This window comes from Penicillium taxi (assembly GCF_028828555.1).
Source record: "Penicillium taxi strain IBT 34144 chromosome Unknown utg000004l_segment0_segment0, whole genome shotgun sequence".
In the NCBI taxonomy this organism is placed as follows: Eukaryota; Fungi; Ascomycota; class Eurotiomycetes; order Eurotiales; family Aspergillaceae; genus Penicillium; species Penicillium taxi.
Genome location: NW_026643206.1, coordinates 5730710 through 5757684, shown reverse-complemented (window position 1 = coordinate 5757684; position 26975 = coordinate 5730710). Strand labels below are relative to the sequence as shown.

General features: G+C 44.2%; 9 protein-coding genes across 9 annotated transcripts; 4 read left to right on the top strand and 5 right to left on the bottom strand.

Moving 5' to 3' along the window:
• Positions 1 to 660: 660 nt before the first annotated feature.
• Positions 661 to 1422, top strand: N7495_007028 (FKBP-type peptidyl-prolyl cis-trans isomerase; the record flags this gene model as incomplete). The annotated part of the gene is made up of 6 exons (XM_057209679.1): positions 661 to 794; positions 864 to 931; positions 1034 to 1094; positions 1155 to 1175; positions 1290 to 1331; positions 1389 to 1422. The coding sequence occupies 6 exons, from the start codon at positions 661 to 663 to the stop codon at positions 1420 to 1422; spliced, it is 360 nt and encodes a 119-aa protein (XP_057063453.1).
• A 3645-nt stretch (positions 1423 to 5067) lies between these two features.
• N7495_007027 (uncharacterized protein) lies at positions 5068 to 5543 on the bottom strand (the record flags this gene model as incomplete). The annotated part of the gene is made up of 2 exons (XM_057209678.1): positions 5068 to 5214; positions 5241 to 5543. 2 exons carry the CDS (start codon positions 5541 to 5543, stop codon positions 5068 to 5070), a joined length of 450 nt encoding a protein of 149 aa, XP_057063452.1.
• Positions 5544 to 7307: 1764 nt separating this feature from the next.
• Positions 7308 to 8615, bottom strand: N7495_007026 (alpha/beta hydrolase family protein; the record flags this gene model as incomplete). Its single annotated transcript, XM_057209677.1, has 1 exon — positions 7308 to 8615. The coding sequence occupies one exon, from the start codon at positions 8613 to 8615 to the stop codon at positions 7308 to 7310; it is 1308 nt and encodes a 435-aa protein (XP_057063451.1).
• A 583-nt stretch (positions 8616 to 9198) lies between these two features.
• On the top strand, positions 9199 to 10893 carry N7495_007025 (Zn(II)2Cys6 transcription factor domain-containing protein; the record flags this gene model as incomplete). Its single annotated transcript, XM_057209676.1, has 1 exon — positions 9199 to 10893. The coding sequence occupies one exon, from the start codon at positions 9199 to 9201 to the stop codon at positions 10891 to 10893; it is 1695 nt and encodes a 564-aa protein (XP_057063450.1).
• A 1875-nt stretch (positions 10894 to 12768) lies between these two features.
• Positions 12769 to 13671, top strand: N7495_007024 (HNH endonuclease signature motif containing protein; the record flags this gene model as incomplete). The annotated part of the gene is made up of 1 exon (XM_057209675.1): positions 12769 to 13671. The coding sequence occupies one exon, from the start codon at positions 12769 to 12771 to the stop codon at positions 13669 to 13671; it is 903 nt and encodes a 300-aa protein (XP_057063449.1).
• A 658-nt stretch (positions 13672 to 14329) lies between these two features.
• Positions 14330 to 15158, top strand: N7495_007023 (uncharacterized protein; the record flags this gene model as incomplete). Its single annotated transcript, XM_057209674.1, has 2 exons — positions 14330 to 14607; positions 14846 to 15158. The coding sequence occupies 2 exons, from the start codon at positions 14330 to 14332 to the stop codon at positions 15156 to 15158; spliced, it is 591 nt and encodes a 196-aa protein (XP_057063448.1).
• Positions 15159 to 17971: 2813 nt separating this feature from the next.
• On the bottom strand, positions 17972 to 22620 carry N7495_007022 (uncharacterized protein; the record flags this gene model as incomplete). The annotated part of the gene is made up of 4 exons (XM_057209673.1): positions 17972 to 19092; positions 19151 to 20060; positions 20112 to 22058; positions 22117 to 22620. 4 exons carry the CDS (start codon positions 22618 to 22620, stop codon positions 17972 to 17974), a joined length of 4482 nt encoding a protein of 1493 aa, XP_057063447.1.
• Positions 22621 to 24770: 2150 nt separating this feature from the next.
• Positions 24771 to 25634, bottom strand: N7495_007021 (uncharacterized protein; the record flags this gene model as incomplete). The annotated part of the gene is made up of 3 exons (XM_057209672.1): positions 24771 to 24885; positions 24944 to 25021; positions 25081 to 25634. 3 exons carry the CDS (start codon positions 25632 to 25634, stop codon positions 24771 to 24773), a joined length of 747 nt encoding a protein of 248 aa, XP_057063446.1.
• A 696-nt stretch (positions 25635 to 26330) lies between these two features.
• Positions 26331 to 26633, bottom strand: N7495_007020 (uncharacterized protein; the record flags this gene model as incomplete). The annotated part of the gene is made up of 1 exon (XM_057209671.1): positions 26331 to 26633. The coding sequence occupies one exon, from the start codon at positions 26631 to 26633 to the stop codon at positions 26331 to 26333; it is 303 nt and encodes a 100-aa protein (XP_057063445.1).
• Positions 26634 to 26975: the final 342 nt, after the last annotated feature.

Below are 26975 nucleotides of genomic sequence, written 5' to 3'. Positions count from 1 at the left end.
CCACATCCCTACGGATAAAATTTTTATCCGGAGTACTATTGACATGACCGCCAATAAATTACTTGCATCAAGCCACGGACCCTTGGCACTCTTCAGCCAGCCCTTAATATGATATGTCCAAACTAATTGTTTGGATCGCGTCAGCTTAGACTCTGAGCTCTGTAAATTGTCAATGTAAGCACATTGCTCCATACTGTAACTGCCTTGCCAAAGCCCTAAGTCAGGTATCCATTCATTCTAGGTCTCACTTCTTATTTAGGTTATGGTATGTATAGTGTACTACATAGGCTATGTAGGGAGATCCATTGCGCCAAGCTCACTTGGATATTTTAGAAATCCTGGTCTTTGCTCTCTCATTCAACCTGAACTGGTTGAATAAAGCACTGTGAGTATTTTAAGTTGAGGCATACAATACAGCCCTGGATACAGTATCTTGACGGGTTCACCACCACCTTGAAATATAATATGAGGACCTCGGAGAACTGTCTCACAGAATAATAATTAGAAATACTTTATGGTTTCAGTGGCGGTGATTACGTCGAACCCCACTTCGGGGAAAAAGCGGATAAATCGTAGAGTTGCCCCTCCTTTTTTGATTTCCAACCAACATACCTCTTTCTTCACCTCAATTACCTCCATACTTATAACCATATATTCAAAATGGGTGTCGACAAGAAGATCCTTTCCCCTGGCAACGGCACCAGCTTCCCCAAGCCTGGCGACTACGTCGACATGCACTATACCGGCTGCCTGTACGATGCCAGTCAAGCTGACAACCACTTCATGGGTAAGAAGTAAGTATTTTTACTATCGCAAATTTCAATTAGCTATGTATTAGCTACTAATCTCATGGCAACTATCAGGTTCGATAGCTCCTACGACCGCAAAAAGCCTCTCGGCAGCGCTATCGGTGTCGGCAGACTCATCAAGGGTACGTGGCACTTTACAAGCTAAAGCTAACAGAGATTGCTTTGTCAATTTTTGTCGGGCAAAAATAATAGGAACCCCGAGATGCTGATACCATACTGATTAGGTTGGGATGAGGGTGTACCCACCATGAGCTTGGGCGAGAAGGCCATTCTCACCATTACTCCGTAAGTTTTTTTACCTCCCAGAAATTGGGTCAATTTACTAAAAAGCATTGTTCAAAATAGCGACTACGCCTACGGCCCTCGGTATGTGACAGCTCCTTGAATCCGCCTCAAGCTCCCATCCTTGAAAGCAAACCTCCTTCTACAAAAGGCAAAGCCCAATTTTTCACCATTTACATACTGACATCGTTGTTATAGTGGTATTCCCGGTGTCATTCCCGAGAATGCTGTTCTCGTCTTGTAAGTTTTGACGCTTCCGTTTCATATTGACTTGGTACTAATTGGTTTTGTCTATAGCGAGGTCTCCCTCGAGAAGATTACCCCACAGTAAACTGTCCTATAGCGTTTTATAGTAGACCTTCTTACCGTTTCGTCCTTTTTTCTCAAACCCCGGTGGTCGGATAACTGCTATCAACTGGGCGTAGAGGACTGGAAACAAAATCAAATATTTGAACGTCACTATTGTCAGCTATCAATTTCATCAGGTTAACTAATACTTAGTTAATTGGATTAAATAGTCTTTGTGCTGAGTCAAGTGAATGAATGATGTAATTAACAATATGCACTAATCATACAATCTAGGCGCAGTTTGTAAGTAAATGTGATTAGGGCTGTAGTCTAGACTGCTAGCTCTATATTTAAACATCGTGAATGAATGGTATGTCGGATCTGGTTGTAACGTTGAATGCTTTACAGGTACAGAACCAAGGGCTGTAAATAACTACGTCGTAAAGCTAATTTAGAGTACACTTTTGGAAGGGGAGGGGAGGAATATGCATGATCCTAAGCGAACCAACCAGAATCTAGAAAGTGGACATTACTAGTACGAAGAAGCTGGAACTTTGGAACCATCCAAAAATCTCGGCATAGTAAATAAATAATTCACCAGAACTTGGATCAAACAAGATACTACGCTCAGTCTCCTTATTCTGTTTAATGTAGGCCTGGCCATATGAAAATGCCCCCTTTTCAGAGACAGAGCTTAGGACTTCTAATCCCATAACCCTGTTTGGAATTCCAATAAAGAAATGGATATGTATATGTATACTTATACTATGGGAATCGATATTGTGAGCTGCTGCGAAACTCCCCCTCTGTCACGGTGCCAGCTCAGACGACTACTGATTGATTAGATAGTGCGGGCCACGTGACCCGCAACCTCATGTAAACTCAGAACCTTGTCTGAATGTAGCTCTTCAAGCTACGTCTTCGTCTTAGCCTGTCAGTCAATGCAATACTGTCTGTCCAGTTCTAGTATAATTCTATTCACCTGCCCGCCCCGTGACACCCTCCCCCACGTGACAAAATTCTTGAAGTTTTGTATATGTATCAACTACCTATATAGATACTAATGAATAATTGGAGATGGTGTTGAAAGATGGGATGTAGGCCTTAGCAATAAGGCGGTGGAGGTGTTTAGTCTCCAGATAATACAACATCAGACCAAAGCGAACATAGCCTAATAAGGGAAGAAATGCATTTGTTCAGATAAGAAGATAACCTGATTTATCAACCGAAATGACGAGAAATCGGTGAGTTTAAATACACAACTAGATGAAATGAAATATCATCCTAAAATTGGGATGAAAGGTGAGATTCCGTGGGAAAATATAGTAAAGAGGGGTTTAAGGGGTAAGAAAGAGATAAAAACAGGCAGTGATAGGCTATCAGTGCAGCGTTCTGAGTGAGGCAGAACACATCATACAGTAAACTGTATTAGTGTGGACGTTGAGATGAGAGCAAACAATCGATAATCTTATGATAAGAAGTGGTCTCTAATTGGCTCGGGTAAAACCGGTCAAAGATGGCATAAACCTCCTAGCTGTTTTTCCACCAGATCATGGTCGGTAATTCAACAGGTACTTAGACAGAGTATTGGTACAGGAAAAATACAAAGTGTTAAGTGCAAAGGTTCATTTTTAGTATTTTATTGAAGAATTAGCAAAGGAGAGTAAGTAAGGGTCGCCGGGAAGGACGTTTTGACAACTGTCCTTATCACGTGAATAGCGCCGTATACAAACAAACCGTCACAAGTACGGAAATATTATCCTAAAAATGGCATTTGATGAAAGGGAAAAAAGAAAAACAGTAACAAGTTGATATTCTGAGGCATTTCAGTCAAAGAGTCAATTATATCTATAATTAACAAGGTACTCAAAAAGTTGATGCGAAAATAAAAAAGAAGCCCCCTCCGGGATTCGAACCCGGGTTGTGGAATGACTAGTAGAAGTTCCAAGTTCTGCCACTGAACTAAGGGGGCGCTTCATATGATGGAGGCCAGAATTAAACACACTAGACACAACTTAATGCTCAGCCTAAGAAGCTGTTGCGTTCCTAATCTGAGTTTATCTACTACAGCCCAAATTCCATTTACGCCCAAACTGCACCTGAATTGGATGATTAGTGTAGATCTATCCCAAGATTAATTCCACCACATATTTTCAGCTCCACATAAATGAAATTCGTAAGATGTTATCTGATGTCAAGCTCGAATGCAAAGTAAAGTTTCTCTGGCCAACTATTATAAGTATATCCATAGCGGATGTTCATGTTTTAAGCATTGTCCATATATTATGAACGGCCTTGGTTTCCTCAATCAGCTTCTGGGTCCAAGTCCTTTGGCGTTTAGTATTATGGAGCCACCCATATTGGAGGCCCTGTCGTAATTTTGCAAATTACTGCAACGGACTGAAGCCCAGTGATGGATTATGGTGCATAATCCAAGTCTGAGCGTGAACATAAGACCGATATTCTTTCGGGTTAAAACATTATGTGGCTCGAGAACTATTCAATCTCGACTGTACAACGATTCCTTTCCGCCTTTTAAAGATTTTTGTACACAGTTTGTGCCTAGCTAGTAGCTAATTCTGAATTTAGGATTAGCTTTAACCCTTCACAAAAACAACATCTACCATAATGTACGGGAGTAGTATTCTTGGATCTACTAGGAAATGGGATTTAATGTCTTCTTCCATCCGCTACTCTGAAGTTTGTAGCCTTTGTCAATAATCTAGAAAATCAATGGTTTGTTAAGGCTGATTATGAACTCGATCTTAAGATGAATTTTCCAAATGAGATATTGACCTCGGTCGATAACTGTCCGAACGGTGACGTTCTTACAGTGCATATGCAACTATTATTTTCGATGGAATAGATCTAGGTGCTTCGATGCGAAGTTGTAAGAGGTGTGTCCTTCAATCTTGTCCTCGCTGTAACTAAATAGATAAAACTCGCTAGATTCACTTCATGTCGGACTGACAGCATCGTAACCATTCTCATTGGTCCTGTGCCCCACTTTGGTCTAGTGGTATCGACAATAACAGTGGCTGCATCATCATTTATGGGTTCACATTCAGTGATAATTCCTGATAGATCGAAATCATCTACAAACATCACCAGCACCAACAACAATGATGCAACTGTATACTTTTACTTATGTATATAGATTTATTAATCGAAATCTAAGTATATAATTGGCCGGATGGTGTAGTTGGTTATCACGTGTCGTTAACACCGACAAGGTCCTGGGATCGAACCCCAGTCTGGTCAGATTTTTTACTTTCTTGGCGCTTTTGTTTCCCTGAACTTTATTTAACTAAAGTATTAAGAGAGTCATGTGACTTTGGTAGGTCAGCTATCAGTGATAAACTTCACCCATGATTTGTTTAAATGAATAGCATATTGATGGATTGGTGGCAACTATTTCAGTGATACCTTCGTGTAGAACGGACTTCTGGTCTCCCATAGTTATAGATGATTGTGATCATATTTTTTTTCTTGAAGTTGATAAAGTTGCAAGCCTCGAACAGCGATGTGCGTGGGGTATTTGGCTGGTGTTATTTTTTTTCCTGCCAGGTTGATTCTTCATTTCTCAAGTCCTCTGAGATTTGGGTCCAATATTTCCCTTGGATGTGTTCTCTACCAATGGTGTTATTATTCTTATTGGCACTTGTCCTCAGAGTTTTACACGCCTCGACTATATAATCTCGGCATAAAAAGACATGCGCTTGAGGTGGATCAGATTTTGCGAGAGTTCCGTCAGATTTTTACCGAAAGTAGCAATCAGCACCTTTGTGTACCCAAGAGCTTGTTCATAGCTCCAAATCTGGGCGATCAGGTCGATCTGCAACTTTTGAAGATCAGGCGTACTCTCTCAACATGCTGGCTACAAATATCGAGATAGTCTGCGCAGGCATCTTTATAAATTCTGAGGGCAGCTCTTCCGGTGATGGAGAGAACTCGAGTGGGATTTTGGAAGGTAGTATCCACATAGCGTAGCCCATAGATGATATGGGATTTACCATAGTCTTGAAAATGTGCTTTTGGCTGTGGCGGGGTGAGGAGCTCGGTGACCAACTTCTGATACTCATTTCCTAGAAGCTGTCTTGTGTAGGCTCGCTTTCTCTTGACCGCCGAAAGCCGTATTGGTGAGTCATCTGGTGACAAAGACATCTTTGTGGCTGTTATCTCGTGTCAGGTGGGAAGTTAGGGCAAGAAAGGTGAAGCACAAGATCCAGCAGAAAATAGGAAGGTTCGCATTTCTGCTAGTTCGCAATTCCAATGACTCAACCAAGCCTGAGATTCCCAGAGATGTGACTTGTACTGGGGAATCGAAGCGGATATAACAGCACAGCCAGGGATATCACATGTATATACAATCTACCGAATGACGTGGTTAGCTCATGAGTCTTCTTGAAATGCTGTTATAGTGAATCCTTTCGAGAATACTGGATAGACTCCCAGCTTCAATCTACACTGCCCTCAGTCTTTTCCGTGTTTCTTGATCCACTGGTCCTCGTATCGTTCACAGTAGTATCTGCACTGAATCCCAAACTCGAACAAACCAATTCATATATCCTTCCCATCTCTAAATTGACGATTACACTGCCGATCGGCCTCTTCCGGAACTATTAGGAAAGGATCTCTGTCACCTATCCAGATCTATCGAGGAACATGACATTAGATACTGTATCGCTGGCGATGCCATCACTACGACTTTTGGCTTTCCCTTGATCGTTTGCGGGTTTCATCTTGTAGTCGAAGATGAACAACCTGAAGATGTCTTCACTCTTGCTTGTCGAAAGAATTCCAAGTATTCAAGGACTATGATACATATCGTGATCAAGATCTACGGATTTCCCTCGGCTGGCCAGGATACGTGTTATCTGATGGACATGCCCACGCCACCCACATCTAGTAAGCTAGCGCTTCATTCAGGGCGCAGAGGGTACTTCGACAATAAAGAATAGTGTAATAATAAGGCGTTCAAGTAGACTGGCTGAAGTGCTTTCGGCCAGAAAAGTACGAAGAATGTGCCTGAAAACTTTATATGATGTAGTATGTCCGGACCGACCCCAATCTTTAGTTCAATTCAACCAGTCTAGCCTAAAAATCTGATTTATCTGGTCAAGTATGATATTCTACAGTATCTGATGTGCAAAAAAGTAGATACAAACTAAACTGTTCAAGATTTCATGATATATCTTTGTACGCGACGGCGATCAATGCGTGTATGGCACGCAAGAAAAAACACCCAAGGGCCAGTGGACTGTGCGAACTTAAGGGAGCTTTTAACAGAGTTAAGCAAAGAGGTTGGCGATGCGTTTAACGGCGTGTAGACTCTACTAGGAGGGCTCAAAAACAGGGTAGAGATGTAAACCAGACAGCGTGTCGCGGGCCAGGACAGGCCTTGAAGAGGGCCTAAGTTCGTTTTCGGGAAATGGAACATTCTGCATGTACATACAGGGCTATATAGTCTATGTTGTAGCCTGAGTATCGCTTTTCATTGCGAGGGGTCAGGGTAAATTACACAAACACACCACACACACATACTGTAACCTTAGACCATGCGACGGGCATACAACACTTGCACGTAGCTATGTATGATTCCTGTCATATTCTGTGTTTTGAGGCCGATGAAATTGCAAGCCTCTTGGACATCGGTTTGTGTAGTAGTCGGCTTAAGGTGAAAAGAGTGGCCCGCATGATCAAACTAAGCCTGATATGGATCTATAAATATCACTGAGCACGGGATTTCCTCAATTTCTGTGAAAAGTCGTATATTAATTCCTCTACAGGACTCAATGATTCTCTCTGACACCCAGTCAGATAGCCCCTCTAGAGCGCTGGCCTCAAACTATATCCAAATCAATGTATTCATACATCAAAGATAAGCTAGAGCATGTTTGTATATGCAAAGACAAGCTACAACATCTCTTATGCTTTACCGAGAGACTTGTTTAACCAGGCAAAGATAGCCCGTGCCATCTCTTGCGTGGCACCAGTCTGGCAGTGATAGCCAGCAACCCCTAGGAAGGCATGCAGAGTAGCTCGGTCCCCTAGTGCATCCTTGACTTGCTTCGGCTGGCCCGGTAAAAAGTTCTCATACTCAGCATCCCCTATAAATACTGGCATCTTGATCTTGTCAACAACATCCTCCAATCGATATTGCTTGCTCTGATTGAAAAAGTCAGAAGGGGAATGCGTATAAAATGACCACAAGCCTTGATCTAAACCCCAGGCAGCAGCTGTACTGAGCTTCCCAGCCTCTCGCAGTGAAAGAATCTTGTTGTCAAATTCTGTATAGTTGCCCGCCTCATATGAGGCCACGATCTCAGATGTCAATTGCCCTATGACTCCAGCATAGAAATCCCAAACTCCGTCAATCAAGACCACTGCTGCTAAACGAGGCTCAAAGGCTGCTGCACGGGCAGCCAGATAACCGCCGAAGGAGTTGCCAACAAGAACAAGACGGCTCTCATCGATGACGTTTGACTTTTCGGAAAGGACGTAGTCTACCACGGGGGTCACAACGTTCTCCCAGTTCGGAATGAAGCCAATGTTCTGCTCTCGGCGTACAGTCGGATGACCTGGGCCTTCATAGGTGATGCAGTTCCAGCCTCTTACTAGTGCATGAGCGACGAAGTAATGATATGAGTCCTCCTGTGCAGCATCGAATCCATTTCCGATAACTAAGGTTGGCAGTTTGCGGTTTTCTCCCCCGGGTACGCCATACCAGATAGCTTCAATGGTGAAATTACCCTTCTTAGCGGGGATGCGGATACGCTTGCCAGGGACGGGCAAAGCAGCCAACGCCTTATTAAACGCCGCAGTCTGCTCTGCCCAAAGGGTATTGATTAACGGGTTGCTCCAGTTTCCGTGGAGGTAGAAATCTGCTCGACGGAAGTACTGGGAGGCAGAGAACCAGGTGTCTCTGACATTGGCTGGGCCATAGGCATTTTCCGGGTCCTCTGCTTGTCTCTTAGTTTGATTGGCGAGTTTGTAGAACTGCTCGCTGTAAGAGGACATGTCTCCAGCTTTGATGTTCTTAGCAGCCCCCAGGACAGGTCCGATGTCCGAACCCCCCGTGGGAGCATCGCCAAGGGCAATGAGAAATTGAAAGTTGAAAGTAGTGTCTGTGCTTAGTTGCAGCGTGGGAAGATTGTCTGTTGTGTTGGCTGCAACTGCTAGACGACAATAAAGTGATGTCGCCAAAAGAGGGCCGGTGCAACACAAAAGTTTCATGGCGGACTACAAAAGTTTCGAATTCTTTCTAGGATAAGAATATGTCACAGTTCACTGATAAAAGAGGTCTTGCTTGTTGAAATCTGACTATTTTATCTACGGTCACTTCATCTCTACTTATACTTCATTCCTGCTCTAGCGAACCGTCTTCGGACGTCATGGGACCAGGCATCAGCGTATCCAAATGATGTGTCCGTTGATTAGAACATAAACGGCTCATATTGAATTGGGTATATGGGTTGCGACGGAGCTGGATCATTGGTGGCTTGATAAGTAAATGCACCCGCAGCCACAAGGCCATCAATGTAAAGTGTATGTAGATCGTGTCGATCCAGATGCAGGCAGATTTGCTTGGGATTGGAGGGCGAACCGCACTAGAATCTATTAGGTATGGGGTTTGCGATGGAGCCTCCTCATTGGTATATGGCTAGCAGTGGAGTCTGTACACAATCAGGCTCCACCTTTTACTCTGCCAAGAACACAGTAAGCGTGACGAGATCTAGCAATTCAATGGCTCGAGTTGACCATGCTTATGATTCACCATCGCAAATGAGGTATCATTTTTGGCATCAGCGCTGTCACCATGGTTAACTACGGATGCTCCAAAGGGTGCGTTACATGCAAACAACGCCGCGTCAAATGTGACCAAGCAAAACCCAAATGCCGGACATGCCATCGTCTAGGACTTCAATGTGAGGGTTACCAGATAAAATGTACCACCCTGAAGTTCAAAGAACAGAACCACAAGTTCTGCAACGAAATCAATAGGGCCAGAGTCGCTCGAGATGAGAATCAGGCGTCTAGTCCGCGAGCGCTAGCTGAACCAGACACCTCAGTGTCTTTCTTTTTTCAGTATTACGCCGGCATGGGTCGGAGTTTGGAATCCGCGCGCGGGTTTTTCGAGGTTCTCATTCCATTATATTGTTCTCAGACGCAAGAGTCGCCTCTCATGTTGGCTGTGTCAGCCGTAGCTTCTGAAATCCTGTCTCTATGGCGACGGGATTACTGCCAGACTTCACGAGATATATATATTCAGGCCGTTAAATGTCTTCGGAGTACGTTAAAGAATCACAATGAATGGGGCAAGCCGGGAACTATTTCAGCGGTGTTGGCACTGCAGTTATATGAAAACGTCGCCGCTGTCTTTGGTCTTCGCTCAGGAACATCCATACACCACAATGCCGCATTGTCTTTGCTTCCATTTGCAAGTTCTAATAAAGCCGGCGGAATGACCCACATTCTTCTTCAGAGATTTATTCTTCATTCCGAAATTTGCTCTGCGATGCGTCAAGAAAGGGCATTGGAAGATACTGCACACTCCTGGGTCAAAAGCACGGATTTGATAGCATCGACAGACAACCCAAGTCCTAGACTTGATGCTATAGGGGCCACTGTTGCCGAATTACAAGCTAGCTATATGCAGTTCGTAACGCAGGACGGGTCTATCACTTCTTCGCAGAATGCTCCAAGAGATTGGATTTTCGAGGCAAAACGCCTAGACGATCAATTACTGGCCTGGTCAAGAAACGTGCCAGACTACTGGCAGCCGCTGAAGCTCAGAAGTGGACAGGACGTCGATTCTTCAATCCCCACCTATCGATTTCTTTGCGAGGTTTATCCTACGTGCCAGATTGGAACGATTTGGAATCTATGGCGCGTTCAGCGTCTCTTGCTTCTCAGGATTATTTTCAGCTTACATGCAATTGCATATCCACAGAAATTTGAGGATCGAGCGGATAAAACATCTCCGAGTGATGAACATCTGGGAGATTATGTCCAAACTCTCCAGGAACTAGTGGATTCCGTGTGCCACAGTGTACCCTTTTATCTCGGTAATCGATCCAATCCTCTCCACCTTGCCGACTTTGGCGACACGAAAATATTGCTTCCAAGTCCTCGTTCACTAGCCGTCGTTCAGGATGAACGACGCTTTGACAAGCAAGGTCAGAAGGGCCAAACATCAAGGGAATATTACAGACGCCACATCATTGCTCAAGGGCCTTGGCATATTATGAGTCCGTTGAGTCGCTTGTTGACGCTCTTCTCAGAAGGCCATGGTCAGTCTATGGCGAGTTTTCTCAGACCAGGGCAGCACGAGTGGATCCGCAAACAATTCATGCGTGTCACTTATTTGCTTCGGATTCCACTACCAGTTAATAGTGGTAAAAGTAAATTATACACCCTTACAAAATTGCCCGGCCAAGAACCTACAGATTCAGAAATCGAGTATCTGGCGAAGGAAGTCCGAAACGGTGCAATTTTTATGAGTGGACCTTAGAACTCGATAATGTCACTAGACCCTACCTGCAGCTTTTATATGCTCTATTGATTATTAAATTCTCTCACTATAATAGAGAATCATTTAAAGAGTAGAGGTGGTGTTCCTCTAGTTTCTTTTTTTTGGTGTCCCTATCAATTCCCAATGTTTTCATTGTTACCTAGTTTTCAAGGCATGTATGTCAACATTAAAAAAATATGAGATGTTAACACAATTTTGAATTCTTCTCGTCCAAATACATTACATCGGACTATGAATTTCAAAAACAACAAAAACATACCACAGTCAGGATTCGCCTGTGGTCACCCACCATACTTCTAACTGACCGGCGTGTGGCTTAAACGCGGAAAATAGTCGGGTGCGTGTCGCCAGGGTGAGCAATGGGTGAGCGCTGCCTTAGCGTCGCGCGACCGGGGGTGAGCAAGGTGAGTGCACAATAAACAGGGTGAGAACCGGGTGAGCCAGGGTGAGATTGGGGTGAGACTAAGCTAATGACTACTTTACTAATCCTTGAATATTTAAAAGCTATTGGATAGAGTAATTTCTCTTGAAACAGTGCTGCCTTCGTATCTGCACATAGCCACATAATAAAGCTAGCTAATGCATGATTACTACACATTTTGTAAAAAAGGCAACTAGCCATGAACATGACGCGAAGGATGTAAGGACACTCATTCACTGTACTTACTTTAATTCTTCGTGTTCATCGCAGCTGTTAAGGGCTAAAGCTAATTTTAGATTCAAAACTAGCTAGACACATGCTGTGTACAAAACCCTTAAAGAAACGTAAACAATTCGGGGTGGAATCGTGAGGTATGCGGTTTGTCAAATGGCCAGTCCTATTTTAGTCTAGTGTTCTTTATTAGTCAGCTTCCGTACGCTCTTTACTGCCGTAAGATTTACTACTGCGAATACACACACATATTTGAGATTGTGAAGTCTTCTGATTGGTTCCTATAATCCCACTTCCTCGCACAAGTTGACACGGTTGGTGGGTCACGTGGTACAACCACGTGTTCACCAGGATTCAACCTGTTACATTCTTAGTATATATTATATGTAAAGTGGTGTGAAATGTGTTCGATTTATGTAGCTACTTAAGTTCCTAATATAGTTGTTCCCCCATGACTCGGGGGTCTGTTTGTTCCGTTCCGGGTTTATGGTATTGCACGATTACAATATCCATGTTCCGACACTAAGTAAACAATGGCAGTAATGCCACGGGAGATGGCTAAAACTAAGTTAAACTAAAATATGATCTTTGACAAAAGATGTTAGATTTGGGCTGAATAAGTAGATTGTATAAACAAATAGGAGTAGATTATATAAATAGGGAATTATTATATCCACCATGTACTGCCTTATTACTAAGGTTTTAAGGCACCATCAGGCACCTATTTAGTTCTGCCAATATTTCTGCCAGTATTATGGAAAAACTATTCAGCCGAAAGCTGGCCATGGTCGCATCTTAACTTAACTCCTAATTTTCCCTTCAGTCGCATCTACCTAATTTTACACCTGTATTTCATTTGCTGTATTTAGCGTGTTTTCAACTCTGGTTTTATGTAGAATGAAGAATGAATGAAGATAGATATTTACAGGAGTTGGAGAATTTGGCTTGAATATGACTAATTAAAGGTGGTCAGGCGGTAAGTGAAGCGGTCAGGGAAAGTGTAGTATAGCCTTAGTAATAAGGCAGTGCATGGTGCATCTAAGTAAAAGCATGGTGGATATAAATAATAGTTCCCTATTGTTAATCAGCTATGACGTTCAATCACGTGTTACATAATTTTGAGCGTACTTCTTTTTTTTGATTGTTTTCTCTTTTCTTTTTCCTCATGAGCGCGAGACTTACGCAAACAATCAGCTATCATCATGAACGCAGTTGGGCTTGTCCGTTACTTCCGTGGAGGCACGGAAAACCTTTTTGGGCAATTTTTTCAAAATGGCTCGATCACAGACGGAAACTTCATTGACATGATCGATTTTATTATTGACTCGGAACCGCGGGCCCCTATCTCAATCTTTTCAAACGAAACTGGAACCCAACTCTTAGCAGGTCCTCAGATTCTTGCGATTGGTGACTATGATATCTATCCGACCCCTGGTTCTACCATTCAACTCACCAACGATGAATGCATCCGACGAGTCCCCTCGCGTATCACAACTCGTGCCGCTACTCCTAGAGAGTTGGCGTTCCGCAACGGTGTTCGTAACCGGGATGGAATGTGCGTCATTTCTGGCGTGCTCAATCGTTCCCTCTCTATCCCTGGTATGAAAACTTCATGGAGAGGATGGCAGTCCGCACATCTATTTCCACTTGCCCGTGTGTCCCTCTGGGATGATCTTCACCTTGATCGTTTTATCACAGATCAGACTTTTGGAGGTCATCGAGCTGGAATCAACTCCATCCAAAATGGATTATGTCTCCGTAATGACATCCATGACCAGTTTGATGACTTTGAAATTTCCATCAACCCCGAAGATGGGTATAAGATCGTCGATTTTGGAGCAAATAACAACAATCTCGACGGCAGAATTCTGGACCCAGTGTGCCGCAATCCGCAAGACCCTAATCGCGTCTCTGACGACCTCCTACGATGGCATTGGCAACAGACCCTTCTCCGCCGTATGAAGGGGTCAGCTTCTCCTGTTTGGGAATATGACTTTCCCGAAGGGTCTGATATGATCGGTGAAATCCTTCGCGGCCCACTACCTGGTGAACGTATGGAGGCAGAGCTTTTCGCTCGTCTTCATCACATGATTATCGACGATTAAGCATTCGTCCTATCCTCTTATCTGTTCCTCTTTAACTGACCCCTCTCGATATTCTCCTTTTTGTCTTTACTCCTTAGCATTAATACCCCGTGAGCTTTCGATATCCTTTGTTGGTTTTCTCCTTCCTAGCATTGATACCCGTGATCTTTGATATCCTTTTTGGTTTTTTCTCCCTAGCATTGATACACCGTGATCTTTCAATATCCTCTTTTTAGTTTTCACCTCCCTAGCGTTTGATATTAGACACCAACATATACTATTTAGCTTTTTATCGGAAAGTAGGAACAAAAACTTCTGTGATACGATATTTACAGGTAGACCTTGCCATTTCCCGTGGGACTCCCATGGGACTAAACTTCGGTCCTATGGGAGTGGGTCCGGTAGGACTCAAGCGTGAAGCCACGTGATGCGGCAAGTGTAGCACGCTCAAGAGCAATTTTCTGGAGATCTTCGAAATTCATCTTTAAAGTTCAAACCTCGTACACATTGGTAAATGGAAAGATGTTAGAGTGAAAGAAAAGCCTTTATGTGAAAAAGAGGACAAGGTTTGCTACCGACGATCAAGTCTTGCATAATACAATTTCCCAGAGTCAAGTAGCCCACTCTTTGTATCAGTGTTGCGAGTGGATCGAAGTGGAGATCGACTAGTCGTATCTAAATGGTCCATTCTACGCTAAACCGTAAGGGCGATGACGCTATAATACCTGGGAATTTGATTACCAGACGATCCATCACCTTCAGTATCCTGTTTTCCTTCTGTCATTTCGGGTCTATTGGCATCCTAAACTACTATCTCCCTGAGTGGTTTCAAGCCGTGGAAGGCGCAAGTCCGCTAGAAAGTGGCACGCGGGTTTTAGCTTCGGTGCTCGCGCAGATCGTGGGAACACTGACTTCTAGTATTCTAGGTAAGCTTAACACTCGGGTTTCACGTGCAAAGTGGCCTTGGAAAAGAAGCTGACACTAGACAGCGCGGAAAGTCAACTTCTATAACCCTTGGCTCTTCATCGGACCTCTCTTCATGTGCACCGCCGCAGCATTATACACCCAGTTCACAGCTTTCCATACGCCGTCTAGCCATTGGATCGGGTCCCAAGTCATCCAGGGTCTCGGAGTCGGCATGGCCCAGCAAATGCCCTCTCTCATAGTCCAACTAGCAGTCTATGATAGACCAGAGCTCATGCCCGCTGCCGTCTCTCAATATATTTTTCCAGTTTCTGGGTGCCACAGTCACACAGGTTATCGGAAGCATCGTGTTCCGTTCAATTCTGAGCAAATCCCTGGATGATCATGGTCTGAATGCTACACAGAGGGCGTTATTATCTGCCGCTGGAACTGCCGATATCCGTAAGACCGTCAATGCGAACTTCCCAAAGCTGCTGAGTCCGGTTTTGGATTCTTACAACAAAGCTATTACCTCCACATTTGTGAGTGGCCCCTCCATGGGTGAGGATGTAGAGGAATTTTTACTGACGAGTGAACTTCGATAGTTTGTTGCAGCTAGTACGACAGCCATGGCTTTCTGTTTTGCTTTCGGGATTAAATGGACGAAAATCCATGCGGTAAAGAGCAATGATCTGGAAGTGGATAATTTTAACCAAAATTAGGGACCTGGCAAGCCTGTTCTACGAGTCTCGGAAGTGAGAGTGAGCCATTATTCAAGTACACAATGTAGGGAAGTGGTCGACGTTGAGATGAGGAAGTGAGAAAGGCTAAGCTAAATAGACTAACATAGGTATTTAGCTAAAGTCCTATTGTACATAAATTCTACAAGCAAGTTTTGTATGAAAATTTAAAAGCTGCTCGAGCCAAACTCGTTAATGATGCGTGACCTAATTGGACCTGGGCCGCAGTCATCATCCAAGATACCTATAGCGGTTGCAAGCTGAAAGCGAGAGCAAGCATTCAAGCATAACGGTAATCAGCTTCTCGTCTAAGTAGCCTGCCATGCACTCCTAGTTTGCCGCTTTCTTCCTCCAATCTTCCGGGGAAGCTGCTAGAGAGACTTTATTGGCGTATATTCGCGCATGGTAAAGGGATGGACGAACTCGCGACGGATCTTTTCGTCGATATCACGAGTCAGTGTTCTAAATGTGGTTGTTTATTTAAAATGCCGAGGTATCTGGCTCCGTCTGCACTCCTCGCAGTTGTGAATATAAGCCGTGACCTTCTTCGCTCCCTTGTATACTACGAGACCTTGCATCTTGGACCAGCTGCAACGAAAGCCTTGGTGACCTTGCGAGTCGCGTACAAGGTTGAATACTTTGGGCCGCTTTAGTGTCGTGCAACCGGGGGTGTACAGGGTGAGTACACAATAAACAGGGTAAGATTGGGTAAGACTAAGCTAAGGCATGACTACCCTATATGTCGCCGAATATGTTATGTAGCTATATTATAGTAAACCCGGGCCATGTATTAGCCTTGTTACACACACCACTAACAAATCATTAATATACCGTATGGCACCGTGACATATCAAGCACATTTAATGGGTTTAAAGGCACTAAACCAGCAGCTCTAAAGCTACTAATTATGGTACTAGCTTTAAAAGCAATATCCCGAGCATCTCTGAAGGGAGGAGGAAATCATCTTTTTGAATAGAATTAACGCCGAGCCGCATCAGCTCCGCAACACCCTTTCCATATTCCCTCTTTAAAGGCCTAAACAGGCCACATCAAGAGGCTGTAAAATATTAGATGCATGTGCAGGCATAAATAAAGCAATAATACTATTTGCTTTACATATCTCATCAAAAACAGGCTATATATGAGAGTTATGGCCATCAAGTATCAAAAGACAAAATTGGCTCTTTCTACTCCTTATCTAAGGGATAAAAATGCCTCTTGAGTTTGTCCAGCCATAAGAGCTCTTGTTAAAGCTCAAATTAGCTTTTTCTGCCTGCTCGTCAAACCATCGACACGTGGATTTCGTTGGATAAACTTAGGGGGTTGGTGGTCGCAACTTGAAAGATCATAAGATGCTCATGACGCTCGTTCTCCAAGGTAGGTGATGTTGTTATTTTATTTTGAAGGTTTTTTGAGTAAATATTTAGAAAATTTACATCGGGGAAATGTTCTATAAAATGAAGATTGCCCCACGAGGGTAGGTTATATATAGTCTTTGGAAGGACAGGCCCAAAAAATCGCCTTCATCTCATTCGTTATAATAAGAGCCTTCGTTACCTCAGAGACAAAGAAGGTAGGCCAGCGTAGGCGGCGGAACTCAGAGTATGACTGAGAAACCATCATCATTCTGGCAAAAGGCTGAAACTGCCTTGCTTTCATAGAAATCGGGGATCCATAATTCTCACAAGAGAATTCAGAATCCTTGCAACATCGCCCGAATAGTTGGACTAATTTTCTCAATGACTGCATCATCAAGTAGCATATCTGTAGGCTCGATGGTTCCGGATCCTTTAGGGTACTTCTTTAGCCCGCAGTCTGAAGAATAACTGATGGTTTTTGTAAGAGCCTCCGTGAAATAGATCAAATCTGAAGCTTGAATCTTGATTCGGAGGCCGATGCCTGTAGGCGTGCAATCTGTTGTGGCTTTATTTGTCCCAGGCTTCCAACTAACGAGACCTGATAGAAGGTATCAAGTCTGACTTATGAGCCATTATTGCATAAAGGTCGATAAGAAGTGAATTTCTCAGTTCTGCAAATTAAGAAAAATGGGATCGATTAAAAATGTACGAGGAAAATTTTAAATTATACCTAGGTATTGCCGATCCCTAGATCCATTAAGTTCTGTCAAATGGGACTGAATAGTGGATTCGTGCGAGCAAATAGGAACAGAGTAGTCAAATATGTGTGTGTGTGTGTGTGTGTGTGTGTGTGTGTGTATTCAACTAAACAATGATCTGGCGGTAATGCCAGTTACGGAATCTGACTGATAATGCACTAAACTAAACTTGGAATCAGTCCTTTGACAGAAGGGAAAAGGGCCTCCAAAATCTATTGATGTGTCATAACTGAATATCCCTCCGTCAAACCCCAGTCAATTCGGTATCTGGTAGAGCAAATAGCGACTAGCAGCATCTTCCACTTGAAGTCTATTTATGCAATCCCTTAACAGAATACTCAGCTTATCAGCCACTACTCTCTTTAGCGGACTTGGTGTAAGCTGATATATGTGTACATTCTCAACTACTGACAGCTTGCATAATTTCATTAATTACATTAAATGACGGAAAGGCCGGAAGATTTAAAGCGCAACAGAAAATTACATAGTGTGCTATTTTGATCTGTATGGTCTGGTTGAAAGGATATTGGAAAATAATTCACCACTAAATACAACAACGAGTTTACCGATCAGTGTGAAAACCAAGAATGCAAACAGTTCCATTAGGATATCCAAGAGTAAGAGAGTTACCCTGAATAGCTGAGCAAGAGAAATCACGATACTCAACAGGGAGCCATATGAGGTTTTTCTTCCTAAAGGCGACCCACTCATTTGCTATAGACACTTGAGGATCGGGCTTAGACGATTTTTGACTGGCCACAGACTCGACCGAATAAGAATGGCCCTCAGAGGTCTGCAGCTCTTTGCCAGTCTTAGCATCCCAGAGCTTGATCGTATTATCGATCGAGTCTGAGGCAACTATTTGGCCGTCCGGGGAGAAGGCTACAGACCGGACTGAACTAGAATGACCCTCGAGGGTCTGTAGCTCCTTGCCCGTCTTAGAATCCCAGAGCTTGATCGTCTTATCAAACGAGCTTGAGGCAGCTGTTTGGCCGTCCGGGGAGAAGGCCACAGACCAGACCCCATCAGAATGGCCCTCGAGGGTCTGTAGCTCTTTGCCAATATTAGCATCCCAGAGCTTAATCGTCTTATCGCTCGAGCCTGAGGCAACTATTTGGCCGTCTGGGGAGAAGGCCACGGACCGGACCCAGTCAGAATGGCCCTCGAGGGTCTGTAGCTCTTTACCCGTCTTAGAATCCCAGAACTTGATCGTCTTATCACTAGAGCCTGAGGCAGCTGTTTGGCCGTCCGGGGAGAAGGCCACAGACCAGACCGAATCAGAATGGCCCTCAAGGGTCTGTAGCTCTTTACCCGTCTTAGCATCCCAGAGCTTGATCGTCTTATCGCTCGAGCCTGAGGCAACTATTTGGCCGTCCGGGGAGAAGGCCATAGACTGGACCCAGTCAGAATGGCCTTCGAGGGTCTGTAGCTCTTTGCCAGTCTTAGAATCCCAAAGCTTAATCGTCTTATCTCCCGAGCCTGAGGCGACTGTCTGGCCATCTGGGGAGAAGGCCACAGATCGGACCCAATCAGAATGGCTCTCAAGGGTCTGTAGCTCTTTGTCAATCTTAGCATCCCAGAGCTTAATCGTCTTATCAAACGAGCTTGAGGCGACTGTTTGGCCATCCGGGGAGAAGGCCACAGACTGGACCCAATGAGAATGGCCCTCGAGAGTCTGTAGCTCTTTACCCGTCTTAGCATCCCAGAGCTTAATTGTCTTATCTCCCGAGCCTGAGGCAACTATTTGGCCGCCCGGGAGAGAAGGCCACAGACCCGACCCAATCAGAATGGCCCTCGATGGTCTGTAACTCTTTGCTAGTCTTAGCATCCCAGAGCTTAATCGTATTATCTCTTGAGCCTGAGGCAGCTGTTTGGCCATCTGGGGAGAAGGTCACAGACATGACCCCGTCAGAATGGCCCTCAAGGGTCTGTAGCTCTTTACCCGTCTTAGCATCCCAGAGCTTGATCGTCTTATCGCTCGAGCCTGAGGCAACTATTTGGCCGCCCGGGGAGAAGGCCACAGACCGGACCCAGTCAGAATGGCCCTCGAGGGTCTGTAGCTCTTTACCCGTCTTAGCATCCCAGAGCTTGATCGTCTTATCGCTCGAGCCTGAGGCAACTATTTGACCGTCTGGGGAGAAGGCCACAGACCAGACCCAACCAGAATGGCCCTCGAGGGTCTGTAGCTCTTTACCCGTCTTAGAATCCCAGAGCTTAATCGTCTTATCAAACGAGCCTGAGGCAGCTGCTTGGCCGTCTGGGGAGAAGGCCACAGACCAGACCCCATCAGAATGGCCTTTGAGGGTCTGTAGCTCTTTGCCAGTCTTAGCATCCCAGAGCTTAATCGTCTTATCTCCCGAGCCTGAGGCTACTATTTGGCCGTCTGGAGAGAAGGACACAGACTCGACCGAAATAGAATGGCCCTCGAGGGTCTGTAAATATGCATTCCACGATCTTTGTACTTGCGGTAGAATTTGCACCTTTTGTAGTCGTTCTTCTTGAAAATGTTTTCTTATAATACTCTCCGGTGGCGAAAATATTAGCGCGGAACTATAAAGCTGGAGTGGAGCAGTCTCAGTCATATAAAGATTTCGGAGGATAAATCGCCTCGCATCAAATAAGAATTGTGAAAGCTCAGAATTCGGGGTCTTCTATGCGGTCAAAATCAGCCTTAATCACCTATCACTTATATACGTACTTACTTGATTCATCAACTGCAGTTTGCCTACGATCTCAATAGTCTCTGATGTTAGTCCCATAAGGCTCATCGCTTCTAGCCAGTGTAGAAAGTGCTTTTGAAGGAATTTTAGAATAACCTTCCCTGAAATTCCCTCTTTTATGGTGAGTGCTGTGCCTCGTTCTAGATGATACACCCAATAGCAGCACGAGTACTGGAGTTCTGGTTGAAGGCACTCCTTTATCTTTTGGCTGTCGATGTCCGCACGCTGTGTTCCGTAATCTTGTAGATTACAGATATCACGTTTCAGATTATCCATAACGCGAAGGCAGTGTGATGCTATCGTTCTATGCATCTCTTGCTCATTTACATGGAATCCACTATTTGTTTCCAGGATAAATTCGCGAAATGATTCGTGTAAAACAGAGACTGAAGAATAATCATCTGCTGGTACGCTGAGAACAGAGCGCAGCTCGTCTAGGAGGAATCTAATATCTTCAGTGGAAATTGAAGGTGTGAGGAGTCCTCCGAGAGCCTTAGCTGATAGGGGTGCGGCGAGAAGAATAACAACTCCCACAATATCATGAAACTGTTTCTCAAGTTCCTTTGACTCAGTTTCGTCTGAGCTAAGGAGTTGCTCCAACACTGCTTGAAACATGGTCTGCATCTGGAGTTCAGGCGGGCCCACTCGCGATAGAATTCTGTCAAGGCGCTTCTGTGGGTGCCGTTTTCCATCTCCAATAAAGCGACATACGGTATCAGCATAAATGAACAGTGGAACAGATTTCTCCACTAACTTTTCTATAGCGTCACTTGCAGGCCAACTTTGAGAACAAAGTGAGGAATAGTTTTGCCGAATTTGTTCAAGGCGATTTCCTAAGAAAAGCCGTATGTCATGCTTAACTAAAGATTTGTCGATCGTGTGAAGAGCCAGTTCTTGAGAACCCTCCTGACCTTGATTGGATCTTATTTTGATTCTGCTTTCCGGCCTGCTGGTCAGAAACATTTTCAGCTGGAATTTTTGGATCTTTTGCAAATCCGGCAGAAGTTTTAGGATGATCTCCAGATCCTCTTTTTCGCACTCATCCAACGCATCGACCACAATAACCATTACTCGGGTTCGATCTTGTATAGAGTCTTGTAGTGGTTGGAGGAAGAGCTTAGTAAATTGCTCCGATAGAGTTCTTGCGGAAATATCGGAATCTTTTTTGATTGCGTTGAGAATTCCGGATGCAAGCTGATGATTATAACGCATCAGCTGTTTCGCAATCGTTGATATGAATCTTTTCGCATTGCCACGCTGGGCGTCATCTTTCTTGAAGAAGAAAGTCGCTCCCAGTTGACCCTTATCTTGGAGAGACATTGCGACAGTCCGGGCAATGGTGGATTTTCCTGTTCCAGCCATTCCACTTAACCAGAAGAATCTGCTCTCAGGTGACTCAGCCCATCTTGAGATTTGAGCGAGAACATCAACTCTCGTTTTCTCTAAACAGATAGACGCATTGTCTCGTTGGTTTTCATAGAAGCCCAGAATTGCACCCTCTGCGATAGGCAGACCAAAATCAAGAATTATATTATTAAGGGACTTCGACAATCCGTCATCAATTGCTATAAGGATTTTCTCTGCATTCTTTTCGTTTTGCAATTGTCCATCCCAGACAATACATTGATTCAACTTCAGCTCTTCCTTTTCAATAGAAGATTGATGCTTTGCGAGACATTGACTGGTCATGGCCGTGACATTGTCGACCATTCTCTCTCCGAAGTTGAGGTCCTGAGCGCCTAAAGTTTCTGCGGCATATTTGAGGATCACTTTATAGACTCTAATTATTGCAGATCCTATAATCTCTCGATTTGATATCTGGGAGCGGAAGAAGTTCTTTTCGATAAATATGCATCGGGCAAGGACCTCCGCAAGGTACTCAGAAGAAGTGAACAAGGCATCTCGTCGGTCGGAATTATTTTGCACCATCTATTTATTTGACCATATATTAGTTTTTCTATCATCCGAATTTAGTTTCACAACTTACATTCAGTCCCAGTGAAACTACTGCCCACGCACTTGTAGCATGTCCAGTAGGATCACAAGCTACCCCTGCATCAATCACGCCCTTAAAAGAGAGAGCAGCGTCGATGATTTTCCCCGCAACTTTTCGAAGATCAATCTCTTCCTCAGTTAACCAGTGAATTGGAATTCCACTTTTTTCTTTGTACTCCTTGTATTTTTTCTCTGTAGTTTTGATGACATTATTGATCTCATCTATCACTGGCGAGCGACCTTCGCCTCTGTTGGTCCAGCCAGGATTATGCTTCAAGATGTCTCGATCCTTTTGATCCAGCTGAGAAAAAGCACATTGCCACAGGTCTTGCGGCGCCACAGGGTCCTCGGACTGCAACTGACTTTTGCTGTTTTCGTCTGGAGTACCAGATCTGAGTTTGGGACGAACCTGAGTTTGGTCGGGTTGCGTTTTTGTATCCCGCGTCTTTTTGGATTTATGGAGAATCTGATCCTTCCATTCTGTCAAACGATGCATCTTGATGATATTTTGTGGTGAATTTGCTAGTGGACTTCTTAGAGATTCTCAAGCTAAAAAGCAAAGGGCCAAGGAATAGCTGATTTGAAAATGGTTTATGCCGTTTATAAACAGAATTTAAGCTGGATTCTAACATACCAAAAGAGGGGTACGTCCTCAGCCTCATCATCTAGCGCTCTAAGTCAGGAATTATCCGTGCCTTTCTGCCCACCCGCGCGGCTTCCTAATTATATCAATCATGCTTCTAAGTGGGGTGCAGCTAGTGATGTCCCCACCTTTTTTGAGACGTCGCTACTGCAATGCTTAGCCTCGTGAACACGAAGCGTAGCAGCGGGCGGCAAGATGAAAAATGCCATTGGCAGCAGGTGTAACGGGCCGATACCCGATGAAATGCCCAGTCTCTGGAGAGACTGCGCTCCTGGCATCTGTGCGGAGCCGGACGAGCCATAAGAGCTTCCGGTCCCCAGGACCCCTTTCCCTTCCTTAACTAGTTAATTGTTCTTGTTTATTAATCGGATCTTTATAGCGTAAAAATTCCTGCATTTATCCCAGAACATTAGAATTAACTCAGCCTTTTCGCCCATTGTCCTTGATCCCCACGCGTGGAACGGACATCGTACGACGTAGTAAAACGGGACACACAAGGTGACTCCGACTGCTAGTTACTTACGACGACACACTTGGACTACGTAAGGTAAATCCAACTGTCATACGGTTCCTAGTAGACGCCCCGGAGTTGCACACAGCATACCCAATCGCGACGAAACGAACGAACTAGAGCCTTGAACCCCTCGTACGAAGTTCATCTCTGACGATATAAGAAGACCCTAGAGACGCCGTGAACCTCTTGTACAAAGTCCAGCTCTAGCGAGATAAGTGTAAGGAGTTACTGGATTTAACAGAGAAGACGAAAATGGGAACAAGAACTCGATAATATTTCAAGACCGATTCTTGGAGGAATCATGGGGGATCCGGGTAGCAGAGATCCACTCCATTTACTCTATACCTTCCATAATCTCCACTCCAGTCATTTATCACCATGGAACATTTTCCAGAACACGATACTGACGATGAATCATCTGACGCTTCTATTTCCCTCGAATGCGTTCCCTCTGCGGAAGCTACACTGGGAATCCTCCAAGAATATAAAATTCTCCAACAGCCTGATCAATTCCTCGTTCTGACTTGGGTTCTGCAACTCCTTATGGAATACCCTGGATCATGAATACCCGGATATTCGAAAGACTGCATCCCCAGAAGACGGTATCCTGAAGCTTACCATGCCGTCCTGGACTCATGATAGTGTTCTCACTTGACTCGTGAAATGCCAGAATGAGTGGAATATGCAAGGATTTCTGACTACAATCAAGTAAGAGGATCTCTGGATCTTGTTAAGCACTGTGGTCAATCTCCCTAATCCTGTACCAGATCCTCTGCGAGCACCCCGGAGAAACCTCAAAAAAGAGCCTGACACTGGTGTCATGTCTTCCCGCGCTCCTTCATCCGGCTGGGATGCTCTGGGCAAAAAGCTTTCTCCTATTCCAAGCATCCTGTTTGAAGCTAGTTTTTCTCAATCATATGAAAGCTTGAAAGAAAATGCACGGAGAGTTTTAATTGGAGGCTCTCCAACCGTTCGCCTGGTGGTGCTCCTTAAGCACTACAAACAGGCCCGGAAACGGAAAAAGACTCGACTTCAATTCTGGCGATTAGATCGCCAGGGAATGCCGCACAAAGATGAAGAGTGCCAGGTTTTTCCCGTCCCAAAAGTCCCTGAACTGCCCCTCTTTATAACCCGAGAAGACATTTTTGGATCAGCCTTTATACTAGATGGTCAAAATCCCCATGATCTCCTCCCATTCAACCTCGACAAGCTTCGCAGCATTGCAACCAGAGCCCTTGATCATCAAGATCTGCATGCGATGTAACTTTGGGCAGAGAAGCGGGACTACGTGAACCAATTAAATGCTGAATAATATCAAAATTGTAGGTAGAAACTAATTGCTGTAAGGAATGCACGGAAGCTGAAAAGTTCACTATCTAACTATCCTGGTGTTGTAACAGTATTGGATTGTCTCCAGAGTAGCAAAACCTCATAGAAAAAGAACATAGGCTATCTAAAACTCCCAATCAGAAGTATCGGGATTGTTAATCTATTCAGACCAGTCGTCATTTCTGGGCGGCTTAGCTAGGCCGAAACAGAAGGACTTTGCCTCACTCCAGGGGTTTGGCTTAACATCAATCCACTGACGGAAGCCGACCATAAAACTATAGTATAAATTAGTAAACATCCCTTTGGAGTATGATTCAACTACTAAGGACATACAGATTACCGGAGGCGGAATCCCAAACCAAATGCGAGGGACAAGCGAACAAGGGGCGAAAACCAATAGCTTCAGTCTCACTAAAAAGGGCCGATGTTAGTATACATTATTATAAATTATACAGAATAGAGGAATTAACCGGATTGTCTTATTCTTGAAGGTTTCCCGAATAGTGTGGCGTTGATCATCACTCATATCCCAGAAGACCTTTCCGCCAAGACTATCTCCTAGCTGAACACCGGGAACTTGCTCCCACGCAAACGAGACTAGGAAACCAGAGGACACAAGAGCGGAGCTCTCTTGCTCCTCTTCCCTATATCCTAAGAGGTGGTGTGTGAATTTTGACTGCTTATCGGTAAGAGTCTTGTATGCTATTAGCTCGGGCGGACTCCACGCCCTAGCTTGTTTAGCGCGGGTAGTATGATCATCAAACTCTGTGCCGAGGTGGGGAATTTGCTTATACATCCTAACGAACGCGATTTTGCTAGCATCTCCCTGTTTCTTGCACCGGTACTTGATAGAGGCATAGGAGACAGTGCAGTGGTCAGGATGCTTTATGTGTGCTCTTTCGGGATCCTCTCGGTTTTCGTGTTCGTTAAGGCGTTCGAGGACAATCCAGGTAGAGGGCTCAGGGTCATCGAAGATAATGCTGTGGATCTCAGGGCCCCGGAACCAGGGATATGATGAAGTCATTTCGATTGATAAGATTGAAGGGGGTACAAAAAAATAACGAGATGGCCGAGGGACAAAGTTGATGGCCAAGTGGTGCGTATAAAAGAGAATGGCAAGCTTTATTTTTGGCATGTTATATGCATTCCTATTAGTCTATTTTTGCTCTATTCCACCATAAATTCACTCAAATCAAGGAGAAATTGATAGAAAACTGACTTCTTGATGTGGGTGCTAGAGGATTCGCTCTTTCATATGAACTATGCCAGGATATGGCTAATTTATGAAGGCTGTACATATAGGTAGTGTCCCACACGCGTTAAATAGCTAGATTTAATAGATTTTTGGTGTTAAATTTGATATTGAAAACATTAAGTGGATTGGGTAACCATGACGTTATACATCCTATCCATGGATGCTTTCTTAATAATGCCAAAAGAATAATGTTATATATATCAAAGATGGGAATAGTGGTCCACGGGTGTTTGAATGGATATATCCATGGACAGATATATTTGGTGGGCGTAATGTTGAATTGATAAACAAGGCTGCTCAATTGGTGGTCGAATACCCAAAACGTCTTTACCTCATCAACGACATAAGAACTGCCATTAGATCGCATGATCATAACATCGGGTGTTTTTCTGTAGGTCTGCGCGTTTGTCATGCATTTAAAGTTGCCGAAGACCAAATCAATATTGTTGACATTGAGTACCGCGCTCAAAATTGTCCTACACGTTCATCAAAACGACCCTGTAATCCTATCTCATCACCACATCGAATGTGCTCATTTGATAATGGTCCATGGATGGGAGCATTGACGAGAGTCACCGAGAGAGGGACAGGGCTCCAATTCATATTTTGAAATGTCGTAGTGACTTCATTCTTAAAGGTCGCCCAACGACGTAGCGGTCCGATGTATTGAATATTGTGAATCGCACTCGACTGCGTAAAGTTTGGTCCAATATTGATACTAGGCAGTGACTGTTGCAGTAGATCGGTGCTGGTAATGGAAATAGACATTTTGGATATACTCAGTGAAATAAAGTTCAAGTGGGAACGTGATGTTGATGTTTAAAAAACAAAAAAGTAAAGGTTTGACCTGATGTTTGGACTCTGGTGGGGGCTCTCTCACATTCTCTTTCCTCCCACAGCTGTAGCTAGTTTTCTTCCTTTCTTCAACCAACTCATCATTTTATTAAACGCCGTTTATCATCTCTTTTTAGTAGTAATCCTTCAGTTCACAACTGGAGACCTGACCACCTAATACTGCAACCTCTTTTTACAGTCGCTTCAACTCGGCTCATTTGAGAGCTAAGTGATGGCATTGAACGTTGACTCAACATCCATTCTCCTCCAATGCCA